General features: G+C 41.2%; 1 protein-coding gene across 7 annotated transcripts in view; it reads right to left on the bottom strand.

Moving 5' to 3' along the window:
* The window catches only part of Fggy (FGGY carbohydrate kinase domain containing), a 363,123-nt gene that overhangs the window by 54,810 nt on the left and 290,899 nt on the right, over positions 1-17,414 (bottom strand). For 2 of the 7 annotated variants that reach the window (XM_029476124.1, XM_029476122.1), the window contains exon 15: positions 1,451-1,702. The exons of 2 other annotated variants lie outside the window; for them this stretch is intronic. In XM_029476124.1, the coding sequence (XP_029331984.1) occupies positions 1,523-1,702 (180 nt within the window). In that variant the 3' untranslated portion in view covers positions 1,451-1,522. Of the gene's footprint in view, positions 1-1,115; positions 1,703-5,352; positions 8,580-17,414 lie in introns of those variants that run through there. 3 more of the 7 variants (XM_029476125.1, XM_029476123.1, XM_029476126.1) reach the window with 3 other exon arrangements.

Below are 17,414 nucleotides of genomic sequence, written 5' to 3'. Positions count from 1 at the left end.
AGGATGGTGACTCTTATCATCAGCTTTGCATTGCTCTTATCATCAGCTTTGCATATCCTGTCTCCCTAACCTGTCTTTGCTCTTTTCATTGCTTCATTTTCTCTTACTTCATTGCCTGATTCTTGGGCAGTGGAATGTAAGCCCTGTGGCTGATGACATTCAGAGCACAGAAAGCTGGTGCCAGAAGGTAAAGGAGATACAGGAGTTTTGAGCAGAGCTGGGTAGAGAGACTAAGGACAGTGACACTGACTTCAAAACATTTAAAGAACTGGTGATAGTCCTTCCTGCCCATAATTCATTACAGTCCTATGACCGAGCATGTTGACATTGTTCTTTTGCAATGCATAAACATTTCATGAACATGTATGGAACAACCATAATAGTAGTCCCTGACCCTTGCTATGGAAATTAAATGGGTTGTTTCATGTAAAGTGATTAGAATAGTGTCCGGCACTATTCTAACATCAGCATCAGAAGCACCATCTGTCACACCACTGTGTGCTCAGATATGGTGGGTTTGTGTGTTCTGCCTCTGTGAATTATATATGGCGTGTATTGCACGTATTTTTGGTTTTTAAAACAAAGCTTGAAATTTCTACAATGATCGATGTGAAACATGTGCTCCCTATTTTAAATTCAAAGTAGGCAGTGTTGAACATTTTTATAGGGATTGTTTTCAGTGTTTATATAGTCAGAAACTTTTAATATGTTTGTAATAGGCATTTATGACTTTTTAATCAAAGATTTAAAAGTTTTAAGACATGTAAGCGGGGAGACTCAAGTTAAGAGCTCAAAATGTGGAACCAATGAAAATATGCTAGTGGGGAGAATGATTGGATAAAAGTCCCAAATACAACTTCTTAGGGGTAAATATGAGTCAAAAGAACTAGATGGAAGGAAGAGAGGACTGGGGATATGAGAAACAAGAAATCACCGCAGTTGCCACACTAGCAAATAGCAATTTCTCTGTAGGCTGCAGGAAATGCCTGCGGCAAAGGCTGGGACAGTGCACACACTGCTGCAATAAGAGGAACAGTTATACACAGCAGGGGTGTACAATGGTATTTCACTAATAACTTTGAAAGTCTGCTGGGGTGGTATGCGTGACCTCCCCCTCCCCATCTGTCTTGTCCTTCATTACTTCCCTTCTTTGTCCCAAATGAGAAGCCTACTAGATGGAACTGCAATTGTGTCTTGTCCAGACTCAATTATTCCTTCAACTTCAAGAAACTAGATATTTTTTATTCCAAAGGAGGAAAGGGGGATTGCTTTAGAAAGAGCATTTAGCAGCCCTTGCAATGTTCATTAGTGCCACTGGGTGTCACTATTGCAAAACCAACAAAAAACCCAACCATTAAAAGGAAAAGTAACAAATTTTAATTCAAGACACTAAGAGAGTGATACCAGATCCAAAAGCAGACACTATATTGCAGAAGGTAGAGACAACTCATTTCTCTATGGCGATTATTAATTTCCGCCTTAATTCAATGGCTCACCCTAAGAAGAAATGACATTTCATTTCTCATTTGCAGAAGGAAAAAAAAAATCTGTGTTGTTTTCTTTTCTTAAAACATTCCCATTTATTCACTAAGATGAAATCCACACAGAAAGTTTGCAGTATCAGTTGCTTTGTAATCGACACTGTCTTCACCGGAGAAAGAAGCTTCCAGAATGAAAACACAAGAGAGTGAAGGAGGCCTGGCTGGGAGGAAAATAAATGCAGCCAACATTAGCTTGCTACTCACCTCAAATCGTATTAAATATATTTAAACATGGTTTTCATTTAGATTTGGCAGCTTGATTAATAGGGATGTATTAAATAATACCTGGCTGTTAAGGGTATATTTAGAAGTCACTGCCACGTAAAGCACACAACTTGCATAATCCAGCATCATTATTACTTAAGGCTTCTCTGTTCTCTTGGCTGTGGGCACACACATATTAAAAATTTAGCATGCACACTCAATGTGTGTTCAGCCCTTTTAAAAAGGCTTGCTGTTTAAACAGAAACATGCAATGGAAAATGAACTCAACTCTAAGAGAAAGGTAGCGGATGCTTCCCTTTGGGGACCACTGTCCTGTTATCCAAAGAAAGGAGAGGGGAAGGGCCGCAGCAGTAGCTCAAGTAAGATGCTCAGCTCCACAGAACCAAGGAGGGCTTCTGTATCTCAAATTTTTTCTTTATCAAAGCTGAAGTCAATGAATGGCACCTGAACCACGAGGTAGTAAAGGAAGTGGAGAGGATGTGTTAGTGGTCAACAGAGGTGAGGGGGGATGAATCGGTACTTTCCTGGGAATAATACTAGCCAGTAATCAAGGATGGGGACTGTAGAGAGGTGTTGCTCTTAATGGCCAGGGACACACACACACACACAGAAAATGAGAGAGAGAGAGAGAGAGAGAGAGAGAGAGAGAGAGAGAGAGAGAGAGAGAGAGAGAGAGAGAGAGAGAGAGAGAGAGAGAGAGAGAGGTGTAAGACACCTCTAGTCAAAGTGGTTTATCTGCTTGTTTGTTTGTTGATAGTCTCCTTCCTGCATATTTTCTTTTTTGAGACAAGGATTCATTTTGTAGCCCAGGCTAGCCTCAAACTCTGCCTGTATCCAAGACTGACCTTGATTCATGTTGATCCTTCAGCCAAGCCCTCCTGCGTGCTACCACACCTAACGCTGCTGAGTGTTTTTATAGGGGAAAAAAAAAAAGGCTATCTCTGGCCTGCAGAACCTGCTTGGTCAGTTGGCATATTCTGCTGCCCTCTGTGAGTTTGCTTAGTAAATCTTATATTGGAACAAGACATTTGAGTGATCTGAATGTCACACATGATCATATTCTGCTGCTTCAGAACAACCCAGGCAAACACGGAATCATGCAACCGCACTGTTTAGGAGACCATGCTTAAACCAGATAGGTACAGAAAACTGTCAACAATTCAAAAAATACTTTTTAAAAAAGGACAAGTTTTAAAGTGAAGGTCTTATTTTATCCTGTCCCTCAAAGAACTGCCACACAAGCTCACATAGGCATTTTGGAGTTGGACTAGAAACAAGGCTGCCCAAGGCAACACCTCACCTTTCAGTCTGCAACCTCAGACTTCCCCAAGGCTGAACAGAGGCTCGTGGCAGCAGCTAAAGAGAAATTGGGGTCCCAGTGGAAAGCACAGCATGAAATTCTATTTGTTGTCTGTGTTAGTCATCTATGAGACTAGAAGGGGAGTCTGAATTCTCAGGTCCCAGGTCCCACTGCTGCTGACTTTTACAACCAGGCCATTTATCTCTGCCACTAGAAAGAAGTGGCTCTGATGAGAAGCTCAGTAACATCTTCACTTGTGACAGGTATAACGGGGGCACACAGAAGAACAGAAGGAGGAAGGAAGGAATTCCGACACATGCTACAACATAGATGGACCTGGAGCACATTGTTATGCTAGAAAGAAGCCAGTCACCCAAAGGCAAATGCTATTTAATGCTGCTTTTACAATGTGGCTAGAGCTGTTGAAAGTAGGGATATGCTGGTCGGAGCTGTAGAAGTGGCTATGGAAGGGGGTATGCAGAATTACTGTTTGATGGGTCCAGAGTTTAGTCCCACATGTTGAAAAGAGTTCTGGAAACTGATGGTGCTGACAGTTGCGCAGAATTGTGAATGAACCCCACTCCGTGAAACAGGAACACTCAGAAAGGGGTAAAGGGTTAAAATGCTGAATGATAGACCTTATCCATTTTACCCCAACTAAATAGGAAAAAAATAACACAACTCAGACCACCTCCCACAGTGGTTATCTGTATTATTTTCTTCTGCATACAATGTAAAGCACAGCCTTCAATGTCTTTATAGTTTTTCAAAGTATAAGGGCTTCTAAAGTCCTCCCAGAGTATTTCCGTGGAAAGTTAAAAAGTCAGGAAGAAACAGTCAATTATATAAGGTTTTACATCTGCATGTCTTATATGATTTCTTATATCATATATGGCTTGCTGACCATTGACTTTTTGCCTTAGCTGGTCTCAGCTTGCTGTCTGTAAAGCTCTCTGGAAGGAACCTTCCAGTCCTAACTGGTAACTGTTTTCCAAATAGTAATACCAGGTACTCTCTCACGAATTAGCTCATCTGTAATAAGCATTCTTCAGAATGTTTTGGAGTGCTTGGTTATTTCTAAAAACCTGCAGTCAGTACATGTGGAAGATGTCATGTGAGGTGAGCAGACAGGAGGCACTGAGCACTGAGGTGGGGTTAGATGCTCTAAGGATCAGGCCTGGGCTCTGCCACCTGCTTGCCATGTGAATCAGGAAGGAAGGAAGCATTTATTAGGGCTTTCTATGCAAGGAGGTACTTTCACACATATTATCTCATTATTCCACATAACTTTCATAATTTATATACCATTTTCACAATCGTTTCCATACCTAGGTATTGCTTGAATTCATGAGTAAGGGGCTATCTTTCAAAATTCTGCCTAAAACTCCCCATTCTTGAAAACATGGTTTCATTTGGGGCAGAAATTCTCATAAAAACTCAAGTTTGATTCCAGCTATTTATATTTTTCTATTATACATTGAAGAAAAATAATCAGGAAAGAAATGACTAGCAAAGAATAAAGTTCTCTGCACAGCACTATCAAGCACCCTGAGAGCCACATGTGCTTTGCACATATTCCAGCGATGTCAGTTCTTCATATTTTACCACCTTCTCTGATGCTCAATGACAGTGCATAGAGTTTAGTAACTGACCCAGGCTGGATCCATCAGCTTTCAAAGCCATGTGCTGGTTACCATTTTCTACCCATTTAGTTTGGGTTTGGGCATAGACTATAAAATGATTTACATAGTACTCGCCAAATGTTCAAATCTCATGGATAATAAAACTTCACAATGACTTATGAGAATTTATGAGACTGATATAGTTAGCCATTTTTTAGTTTGCTAAGAAGCAAAAATTATATATATATATATGGCTAAATAAAGACAAATCAGCAAAGCCATACAGGATTATTCATATCAAGCATGGCTGTTTAGAATAACCAAGTATTTAAGAAAAAAAACGAGTTCAAGGAAGAATACCTAAAGTGGTTGTAATGGCAAATGCCTTTAAGCCTAGTACTCAGGAGTCAGTGGCCAGCAGAATTCTGTGAATTCAAGACTAGCCTGATCTACAGAGTAGGTTCCAGAATAGCCAGGGCTACACATGGAAATCTAGTTTTAAAAAGAAGAGGAGGAAAAGAAAGACAGGAGGAGGAGGTGGAGCAAGAGGAGGAGGAAGAGGAGGAGGAGAAAAAGAAGGAAGAAGGAAGGAGGAGGAGGAAAGAGAAGAAGGAAGAAGGAGGAGGAGGGGAGGAGGAGGGAGAAGAGGAAGAAGGGGAGGAGGAGGAAGAGGAAGAGGAGGAGGAGGAAGAGGAAGAGGAGGAGGAAGAATTAGTTCTAACATCATCTTGCTTTCTACCTTTCTCAGCCTGTTGAAACCTCCATGGACCTACCATGTTCCTGGTAGGCCATGGCATGGTAGGAAGCAGCTTTGCAACCTTGCAGATCTGAGTGCAGCCCTGGTTTTGTAATACTTACTGGTGGTAGCTTCTGGAATGGCACTTAACTATTTTAAACCTCAACTTCTCCTTTGTAAACTGAGAGTTCTATTTACTGTTAAAAGAAGATTAAGTGCATTAGATTCATAAAATGCCTTACCCAGTGCCTTCCTGGCCTGTACCGTGGACTCTCAGTGGTCTTCACCACCACACTTTACCCTTGCCACTGAATCTGCCTGAGAAGGTTCCAATAAGACCACAAAAGAGGAAGTGGGTCATAAACTACACACCAAATGACTGTGACTATTTCTTTGTGTCTCAGTTTAGAACCAAGTGGTTCTGGATGATTCCCCTGGCCCAGTAAATGGAGCAAGAAAGCCCTTTGAATATGGTTCTCCATGCTCTCTTTCTATACTGAATTTACCTTGCAACATCTCTCTCTTTCCAGAATGCTCACAAGAACTCTGAGAGACAGTGATTCTATCAGCCTTACCTGTTACTGTTTCTCTATCATCTAACACATTAGTTACTGCCAAGACAGACTTCATGTTTTTTTTAATTAAATAGACACAGGACTAGTAGAAATCTTCCAGTTCTTTTTATGGTACCTCTTGTTATCTTTGACGACCTTACCTGTTGGCTTACACAGCATCTACCACTCTTTTGTCCTTAGAAAAGACTAGCAAAATGCCGATTCTTTGGTTAAGTAAAATTGGGCACCATTACATCTGTGTGACACCCAATCCAGGAGGTTCAGAAGCATATTTATATATTAACATCTCGATGGACTTTCACTATGAAGATATTTAGTTAATTTAACTTGAGCATTTTCCATCACGTAGTTAATTTGAGTACTGTCCAGGCCAGTGCTTCCCAGTGTTGTCTTTTAACATGTCAGAGCGCAGTATTTGGGAAATCATCACTTGTAGAGAACTTGTTTTATTAGTAAAGCTTCCTCTTGTCTCTATCAAGCCTTTGGTCTGGTTCTCTCTTCGTACCCAAAACAGCATAGAAAGAAAGGCAGGCCTAAAACTGGGTCTGACACAAAGCCACTATAGGCATGACTCCTCTGAGGACAGAAAGGGGCCCGTGACTGATCTGAGCACTCTAAAAGGCACCAGAGCATCTGGTGGGTGTGAGTACTGCCATCAGTGCCCCACGGAGGTGTTGAGCTTGACATACATATGTCATTTCAAATGTTCTTCCTGCTCCTTCCTCTTCTCCTCTGCCATCCCTGCTGTTAACACTTATGGCGGCCTGCCAGGCAGCCAGCCTTTCTGTGCCCTTCCAGGACACCTTACTAAGAGAGCTCTGGTGTCATCCCCATTTTCCATGGGGTAAACTGAAGTGCAGGGAGAATGAAGAGAGCCCAAATTGTGTAAATCAGGCAGGGCATGTTGCAGATTTATAATAGGAAATGTTGCTGGGAAGCTGAGGCTCTGAATATCTGAGCCTTGGGCTTTTTACTAAGACAAAGGAGAGAGAGCGGCCCTGCCTACCTCACTCCAGCATGAGTTCTTCCAAACCTGGCTGGAAAATGTTAATCACATTACAGTTTACTAAGCACTTCCCTATCCCTCATTATATCAAACCTCCTGACGCTGGTTAGGAAATATCACTGTTCTCTTTTACGGAGTTTTGAATGGACTTCCAGAAAGCTACTATAGTAATACTGACTTAATATGATCGCCTCTCATGTTTGTCAGCAGACTTGCTGAAGGCCACAGGATACAGTTAAGGCTCAGACTTAAATCTTCCAAGGCTGAGCTTAAGTCCCCCCTCCTCCCTCCAGCATGGAGCTCGACACCATGCCTCTAGCCCTGTCAGACCAGCTGTAGCAGAGAGGTTACAGCATCAGCTCAGTATGCTGTTGATGTGGCTTTTTAAAGTGACTCAACATTCAACATTAATTTTTCTCCCATTGCCATGGCGATGGCTTACTAGTGCTGGAAGGTGACCATGAGATGGCCAAGGCAAAATTATTTTCCCTTTTTTCCTAATACTCTCCAGCAACTCGTTTTTGTTATGGTTGTTTTCATTTTGCCCTTTAATCTAATGGAATGAGGCTTTTGCCATATAATATGATTTGGGGCTTCTCGAACTGAGATCCAGGTTGAACCTGCAGTGGTCACTTAGGAGTTCAGAAGACATTCCCTTTTCTCAGAACAGAAGACTGTGTGACCAGCTTTGGTTCAAGCACCATCTGTGACACTAGCTGTCTCATCATATGAAGAATATTCCTGGGTCTTGTCTGTTTCATTTGAAATAAGGAGGCCTATCAGGCAAGGTTAGTTCATGAATTTATAGAATCAATATGAAAACACTAACATCAAATTTAGAATGCAATGTATACATAAGAAACAGGAGTAGCAGTTGCAACAGTGAACATAATAGTGATGATTACTGTTTTCAGAGAACAAATGAGACAGGTTCAGAGTTAGGAGTCAAAGACATTTATTGTCATTCAGCTATCAATCACGCTAATTAGCTCTCCCAGCAAACCTGCTCTTTTCCTTTTTAACTCTTGACCCAAGATATAATATGCATTTACATTTATTGTTTCACCATCTTGCCCACTCAATTGTAGATGTGATGAGGATTTTACTTGTCCAAATACCTAGGGCTATTTGCTTAATGAATGAAAAGGATTTCCCAAGCAGCATGTCTGTGTCTGGCTGTGTTAGACACTAGAGATAGGGAAATGAGTTAAGCGAAATTCTTATTCTTGGGGCATTTACATAAAGGGTCTTTATCAAGGACAAACATGAAGGGAATGGACATCTACCAGTGATCAATCTTATCAATCTAATGGCATGGGTGGGATTAAACCTTACATGATGATCCAGCACAGGGTTGGGTCCTGATATCTCAAAGCTTTAAGTGCTGAGAAGGAATTAAACTGACACTGTTAATGCCAACCTCCGTCCATCAGCAAAGGATGATGGTTAAGGTAGGGAGGACCAGTTCCATGGCTCTTCCCAGATGTCTCCTCTGGTAGTGAAGCCAGAGGTCAGAGTTCCAGATAGAAGGCCAATCTCGAAAAGCATCCTGGGAAGAATTCTACCTGCAAGAGCTGACAGAAAGTCTCTTTGTAACAAGTCACCAGACACTGTCTGATAGACGGAAGCACCTCCCTACTAGAGAGACAGTTTGACAGCTGTGAAGGTACACAGCCCCATGGTGACAGCTTTCCAGTCTATCGTGCTTAATAGTCAGGCATTTGTACATAGTCAGGCATTGTAATAATACTTTGTCATTATTTTATCATGCATCTTTAGGTATCTAAAATTCATGCATTATTTCCTGTTAAACAATGTGGCTCAGCCCTTGTGTTCAGCAGGGACCTTCTAGGGTGGTCTATACTGAGGAAGAATAAAAAGACTGACGGGGTAAGTGGGAAACACATGGTACATTCTCTTATATGTTGGCTTTGCTGAGGTTCCATTGCTTAACATGTGTGAAAAACCTGAAGTCTGACCCTTACAGTGTAAAGATGAGGAGACCCAAGACTTGGTCCAGGTCACAACCAGAGTCATTCAGTGATTGGCATACAATATAGATCAGAGTGAGACTCATAAGGAAAGTGGAAAGCTGGTGTTGGTGTGGACTGGAGAACAGGCTGAGTCCATCCACAGTAGCACTGCTATCTAAGTGGTTGGTTGGTGCTCTGTGATAAATGCTTCCCTTCTTAGCCAGATCCAGGCTATGCCTGTGGAGTCTCACCTCCGCTTTGGCTCTTTGCATGCTTATCCAGCTCTAAAGACTGGATAGGATTGATTAAAGTTGGAACTTTATTTTGGAAGCTCAGTTTAGCGAGGTCAGCACATGCTCAGTGTTCTCAGAGAAAATTTATAGAAGTGGGTTTCAGCACTTCGTGGCGAGCCAAGCCTAGTGCGGGGGATTTGCATTCTTATCCGAGCTTCACCTCTTACTGCCTGTGACCCAGAGAAACAACTGTGTTTGCAGGTTACCATTGTTGGCAAAGTGCCATTAATACTGGGATGGCTCTGGAGATGAAATCGGTCAGTAATCAAGACAACAATTATCAGCTGTATATTCAGAATGAACCTCTTCTGCTATCAGTTTTAGGATGCCCTGGAAAACAGAGTCCCATCTCCCCATTCTACTACACTGAATCAGAAACAAAGCAGTCTGTTGTTTCCTAGGAGGCGAAACACATGCTTAAATGTCCAATTCAGGACTGCTTGTAAATTTCTTCTCTAGCATCTGCAGTCATCTCACTGGCTTGTCCAGGTCCCACTCCAGCAGATGGCAGTAGGTGAGACTGGCCTGGCCACAGTGGGAAGAACTGCAACCCCCTCAGCTCTGTTCTAAGCACAAGCTCCTCTAGACCAAGGTGCTAACCGACCATGAGGAAGGCTCTGTACTGAGCTAAGATAGACTGTGCACCTCTCCCCTTCACTGGCCTCTCAGAAAGTCCCTTCTCTAGGCTGAAATCTTAGCATGTGCTGTTTTGCAGTACCATACCTTGTCCACAGATGTGCTCTAGAGAAACAAACTGTTAGCTTAGTGTTCTGGGAGCTTTGAGATAAGGCACCCCCTTTCTACCTCAGGGTTTCTCACAAGCTTAAGTGCTTTTGTTTTTGCTTCTATTCACAGGTGGGATTAATTTACACTTCACCTTGTTAATTTGGGGGTGGGGTATAATCAGTTCTAAACTTTTGTTTGCTTTCTTAAACAGGAGGCTGCTCTACCAGCCCCAGTGCTAGTGGGCTGGGCTCCTTACAGACCCAGTGTTCTCTCCAGTATTGCGGGCTTGGAAACCTTCCCCAGACTAAACTTATCTGACATCATTCTGTCACTCTCACTGGCACCTCTACAAATCGTCATACTGCTCTCCCACCTAGTCTGAAATGAACGTGTCCATTTACCCTCCAAGGCCCACTCACTGTGGAAGCCATGCTTTGACGTCCTACGTCTGTCCATGACTGTCAGGCCAGCCAATCATGCAATGGTCCACTCTGGTTTCTGCCTATTGCTTTTAAATCTCACTCACTGTCAGATCCTTGATGGTAGGAACCTGGCTGGGATTTCTTTCTTTTTTATTTTCACCTAAATTCTACTTGGCATGCTCTCATGTTTGGATCTCTTCAGGAGAAAGAACAGGGAATTAGGGATAGAAACATTCCAGCTTGGGTACAAAGTGTGAACTTGATTAAGTAATTTGTTTTCTCCTATCAGCCAGTCCAGGGGCAAAGGAACCGGCGATATGTAACACGGAGTGAGCAGAGCAGTGCTGGGTACGTGCTCTTGAGTACAAAGTGGCCAAGAGCCAGGCTCTAGGAGTAACTTGGTGGCACAGCATTTGCTTGGCACAAGGCTCTAGGTTTGATCCCAAGCATCACCAGCAGAACTTATCATACATGTAAAGAACTAACACTGAACACAGTCAGCTAACAGTTATCATCCACGCTGCATCTATCTGTCCTTTTCATTGAGGGATGACTCACGCCAGTGACTGTGCCAAATATTTTGAACATATCATCTCACTTAATCTCCTCAACCACCACATGAGGTATACACTCCAGAATCTTAGTCTTTGAAGTAAGGAAACAGGTTTAGAAAGGCCAGGGGATTTACCCAATACATAGTTATGAAATCTGAACCTGAGACTTGAGCTTAGTTTTGCATGATATCAGAATCTGTGCTCCTATTTACGGTCCTATTTATTGGGTGAATTATACTGTATAAAGTAAAAACAAAGAGGGGCTACTAGATGAGAAAAATAAAAAAGTTCCTCCCTGGAAAGATACTTGATAAACTGTAATTCCAGGCCGGCGACCACTAATACTCTGAGCACTAAATGTATTCTTTAAAATTACAGATTAAAAACTCTTAGAACATATAACATATCATCTCCAAATGAAAGTGGAACAGTAGCAGCTGTCCAGCTAGGGGAAAAAAACCCACACATATCACTTACTGCAGTTTATAAAAGTTCACAGCAATCTGACATGAAGGCTGTAGTGTGTTTTCGCTTGAATGATGCCAAGTTCAGTGGCCTTCCTGTGGGCTTGTTTACTGATATCTGATACACTTCAGCATCTGCTCCCCTTCTTGATTGATGCAGTGCTTCATGTTAGCACTCCTCTCATGCCAGACTGGTAAAGAGATTTAGTACTTAGGCCCTACACTCCGCAGCCAGTAATGTCACTGTGCTAGAAAACTGGCTGAGGAAGAGACCAGCCAAAGTAGCACGCTATTCATCTACCAATCTGTAGGCCCAGTGACACCCCTGGAGACCCCACAAGTTTTTGTTATCATGCTGAGCTTTCAACCAGGTGAGATAAAATAAATTCTGTTTTTATAAAACACCCATGAAGAAACTGATTTCTAAGTTAGTTTGTAAAGAAATGGTAATTTTAAAAAATTGGTACCAGGAAAAATGCCATCTCCTAAAAGTAGCTTGTGTTCTCAATGCCATGACCAAACACCACATGACCTGAAATGCTTTCCAGATCTGCATTCACAATGTAATGTTCCATCAAACTAATCCCTTAATCCAGGTCAGAGACAAACTGCCACATCCCAGAGATGTTCCCTGGGGCTCGCACCAGGCCATGGCTGGAGTTTCAGTGTCTGCCAGGAACACTTCTCTAGTAAGTTTCTCTAGCCAGGCTCTCCCCACGTTTACAGAGCCTGCTCTGGTACCCGAAGGCTTTGAGTATGAGGATGTAAGTACTTGGCGTGTCTTTGTAGACAGTTTTTGACTGGGACTTTTATTCTAGTAGCATGTTTACTCACTTATTATAATCATCCTTAAGTGTCATACGGATACGAGTGACCTACAAATAAACAACTTGTTTCTTCTCTCTTAGCAAAACCACTAAGATTAGCATAAGCGGCTGCAGTGCTACCACAGGGGAGGTAGTGACGCAGGATTAGCTCTGCTGCCTGCTCACCTGCCCCACCTGGTAAGAGTTACCGTTAACCACAGCTGTAGGCTCAGCCCTGCCAGTCTTTCCAACAATGAGAAGAAATAGTGTCTTCCTTACTACTGACTGGAGGGACATCTGCTTTATTTCCAACCCCTAGCACAGCCATCTCTGAATAGGTATCTTCCACAGCATTGGGGCATGAGGGACATATTAGTGTGTCCGAAGCCAGGCCACCTGAGTTTAAACCCTCGTTCTACTACTATCCTTCAAAAATCGTGTGCTTTAATTTCCTTCTATAAAGTAGAATAATATATGATGTATCTGGATGAGTTTGTCCTGAGTGTTGAATTAATGCAAAGAATAATAACATTAGTATTTTTCCTAGTAACAGGCAGTGTGCTCAATGGCTTTCATTCTCAGATTTGTACCAACTCAGTAAGGTTTGTTAAAAAGGAACTGAGGCTCGACGATATTATGTAATGTGTCTTACCAAGTTTGCTCACATAGCAGCTTAGCAAGCCATAGACAGGTCATCACCCAGAATGGAACAGGTAGTTCAAGGACCACTTTCTCTCTGTGTGTCCCGTAATTTCCTCTTAGCCTGCCACAATGAATCCAGTTCTGTTTCCTCCCCTCTTTCCACACTTAGCAGATAGTTGCCACAATTCCACATGACTGGGTCTCCAGCAGTTGTTACTAAAGTTTATTATACTGCACAAAGCAGAGAGTAATTTGTCCAGTTAAGACTCTGCTTCTCTCTGCATAGAGAGTTAGTATCCCACTTTAGGATCGTCTTGAATACAAAGGCCCAGGGCACAAAGCTCTCTAAATGTTCTGTTGAAATGGCATCTTACTGGTAGGACTTTTTTGCCCTCAAGACAGTAAGGGTGCTTTTTTGATGGTCCATTATCTCACTGTCTAATTATTATAATTTAAACAGAGAAGGAACAATTAAAGTTGTTTTGCTTTATATGTGTGAACATGTCTACCCCTTATGGTAAGAGTTATGAGGCTATGTGTGCGTGTGCATGCGTGTGGGTGTGGGTGTGCGCACGCACACACATGTAAAACATGAGGAATTAAGTAACTCACCTACAGTAAATGGCAGATTCGAGATTTGAAGCAAGCAAATCGTCTTCACTGTTAACTTTGATCATGGCTTTCCCAGTCTGTGTCAGTGCTCTCTCCTCCCTCCCCTCACTAGTCCAGGCAGTGTTGTGCACTTTGTATGTTCCCCCTCATTCATTCTCCTACCACCTAGTTTTTTCCTGTCACATTTCAGCTTTCCCAATGATGGCCCTTTAAAGGCTGTAACACAGGTCCTAGCTGTGTTCTTTGAATAAAGACCTTATGCATGCACACCTTCTTCAGGTCTGCTTCTCCATCATCTGTCAGCCCAGCTGTCACAACCCACTCTTCCTCCAGCCATAGAGGAGCAGAACAAGCATCCTGGCACCACAGGAAGGACATGGGGAAAAGGGGCATTAATGGGCCAAAAAACAAACCAGTGGGTGATTAATTTGGCTTCCCCTTCAACATTATGTTTATCCAGGTTGATTATGTAGCACTTAATTACTAATTTGCCCCACTTAAGCCAAGAGTGCTTTTAATTTTTAATGAGCTAAGGGAGGAAGATGCCGTTACTTTGTAAAGAGCAGATATTTTATTTCCCCATTTTGTCTTACTCAACCAATTAATAACACTTCCAGGGATGTATATTCCTCTCGTGAGTTCTTTCTCCCTAGCTCCTTCCCATTCTCCTGGGTAAGCCATGGAAACGGACAACAGTCGCTCTGAAACAAATGGCATTTATACAAAATGAGGGACATGGGAATCTTCCATAGCACTTCTAGCAGGTTTCTCATTTTTTGCAGAGCTGGGCTAGTTCAGTTCTCCTCAAACGGCCATCGTGTACCAGCCTACATAAGCTCTACCCTATCATAAGGCAACACTTAACTCCACTGAGGACATCTATCTTGTTTTGAATAAAATGTGAGTCAAACCAAACAGTGTAGTTGGTCACATGTTAATTCACATCCAGATGCAAGTTCCTTATCACAGACCTAACCAAACCATTTAAGATTTAGCAACACTCAGCAGAATGAGTATACAAGACAATGCTGGACATCTTCATATGTTCCTGAAGGTTCTCAGCACCCTGCTCTGGTCATACATGGTCTGACAGGCATGCAGCATTATCAAGGTACTCGCTTGCCTCCTGACTCACTAAACCTTAGAGGAGGAAGGTAAACTGCCCAGCTCTTTCCTTCTCCAGCCACTGCAATCAGACAGCTTCCACACCACCCAGTGTTCTGGCTACCATTTAGAGTACAGCCATAAACTGTATAAATAGTCCACCTTTCAAACTCTTTAAATATCTATGGAAATTTAATTAAAACAGTGACATTCCAATATACATGTAAATTCTAATTTCTGGCCACCTAATTTGATATCAGATTTTAAGTAATAGTAATCATACTTACCTATAAAATAGTCACTGTGACTAACTTATGTTAGGATGTAGCTTTGGGCTCAATTACTTTCTACCAGGTTACTTGTCCATTAGCTTCTCTGGTACTCTTTCCCCATTTGTAAAATTATTATGAGAATGTAAAAAAATTTCATTGATACATCGAGAACAGTAGAAAAATTTAAAGGATAAAGTTTCTTAGAGACATATTTGAAAAGAGATACATCATTCGTGTTTCTCCGCCAATGATACTTTCTCAATGGTTCACTGTAAAATATCAAAAACCCCCAACAAGCAACTGTAAAGATAGATTTTCTTCTGCACAGTTCTTAAGGTTGCAGCCAAAATTGCCTCACAATAGTGAGTCTTCATGTTCTGGGTCTGAATCAAGCCTTTTGCCAGTGGGGGTGAGGCATAGGATATGTGTATATGGTGTGTTCATGCATAAATGTGTGTGGTGTATGTGCATGTGTAGACATATGGGTGTGTACCTGTGTGTGTGTGTGTGTGTGTGTGTGTGTGTGTGTCTGTAAACATTACCATGCATACGTGCAGTTAGGGCTCTCCTCAATTTCTTCACTATTCTTGATTTTACTAAAGGCCTTGTCTTCTGTAACCTCAGATTTTACAGCCTAATTTACTATGATGACTGCTAAACTATGCAGCATGGATTTGCTATGTATGCATTGTATTCATTAATATAAAGGAAAAAACATGCTAACATATTTACATCATTTTGGTTTATCCCAATAAGGGCATTCATTTTAAAGAGCTATAATACATAAGATAGAGTGAAGGATTATACTTATACGCATTTGTTTTTATATATTTTATATATTTATTATATATATTTTATCTAAAAATCATACATATATAATGTAAATATATAAGTGTATGTGTATATATGGTATAGAGAGCAAAGATTGTATCATAATCAAACAGTTTCCAATAAAATAAAGTCAAAGAATGAGGTAAATGTTATTTTAGTAACACAACTATGGAATCCTATGTTTTTAAGGACTCTGTAGATACTTGGCCATGGTTAAGTTTATTTAAACAAACAAACAAACAAACAAACCCAAAAAACAAAAACAAACATGGCTCTTAAAATTTACTTAATGAAAACTGCAGGGAAAGGGGGGTGTTTTGGAAGACAATATTTGTTGGATGAATTCGTTTCCATTTTTATCTTATGCGTATGGGTGTTTGCCTGCATGCACTTCTGTATACTATGTGCTTACCTGGTCCCTACAGAGGCTGGAGGGGGGACATTAGATTCTCTGGAACTGAAGTGAGAGATTTCTATCTGCCATCATATGGAATAATCAAACCAGTTTTTCTGCAAGAACAGTTAATGTTCTTAACCACTTGAACCAGTCCACATTAGATCAAATCTTGTTGATACCAATTGTGCTAAAATTATCTTTTATATAAATGTCTTGATGTGTTCTTTATTCACTCTATAAAATGTCAGCATGCAGATTATGACAAAAACGAACACATAAACCATGACACGCTCACTGATGACAACATCAGTGTCATGATAATGGCGAGTCAAACAGGACACACTTCTGCTTTAGTTTCTGTTTGACAACTGACCAAGGAGTGATTTTCTAGGTACTGTACTACCTATGAGAGGCACCTAAGCTGCCTACCATCTTGAAATCTATGTCCTCCCCAAGAGATGGACTGGTGCCCACCATGTCAATCAAGGTTTCACTCCCGTGCTTCAGAGTATTCATCTGCACAGTGGGCCCTGCTAACACCTGCTAGGTTGTTTCTGTAATACTAAGAACAGTAACAGATGGAAAGTAACAGGCCTGTGAGGAGTAGGAGAATCAGATGCTACATGTCTTTTATTCTTAAAAATAGAATTCTAATTTTGAGATAAATATTTTGACTTTTATACCCAGGGTGCTATTCTACAAAATGGATTGGAACCAAGAATGATAATTAGATCAAATTCCACATTTGTTTCTGTTCCTTTAGGAGAAAGAGATGTTTGTAAAATGATAAGAAAGCATTGATACCTAGCTACTGGCAATAAGTTTAACATGTGTTAGGACCAACATCGCATTCTCAATTTAATACTTCTTGAATCTGTTAACTATCATCCAAAGGTTTTTATTGTTGTTGTTGAATATTGGAATGTTGGGGGAGGGGAGAAACACACTATGAAAATTTAATCTGAAATCTGAATCTGATCTAATTAGAACCCAGCATCTCATACCTTCAGGAACACATACGCAAGCAGAAAAGGGCAAACATATACTTAAAACCCATACTGTTATCAGGACAATATGTGAAATGAGTCAGAATATGAGATGCCTGAGCAGGCAAGATAAATTAAGTCTTAATTCACAAGAAACATGAACCTTGAATTTTTAGATACTGTTGGTGAGTGTATAAATTTTACTCTATAGAAAAGATCCTAAAACAAAGAATTCTCAACTGAGGAATACCGAATGGCTGAGAAGCACCTGAAAAAAAATGTTCAACATCCTTAATCATCAGGGAAATGCAAATCAAAACAACCTTG

Source organism: Mus caroli, chromosome 4 (genome assembly GCF_900094665.2).
Source record: "Mus caroli chromosome 4, CAROLI_EIJ_v1.1, whole genome shotgun sequence".
Taxonomy (NCBI): domain Eukaryota; kingdom Metazoa; phylum Chordata; class Mammalia; order Rodentia; family Muridae; genus Mus; species Mus caroli.
Note: the sequence above shows the minus strand (reverse complement) of the source record. Positions and strands in the feature narration are given on the sequence as shown.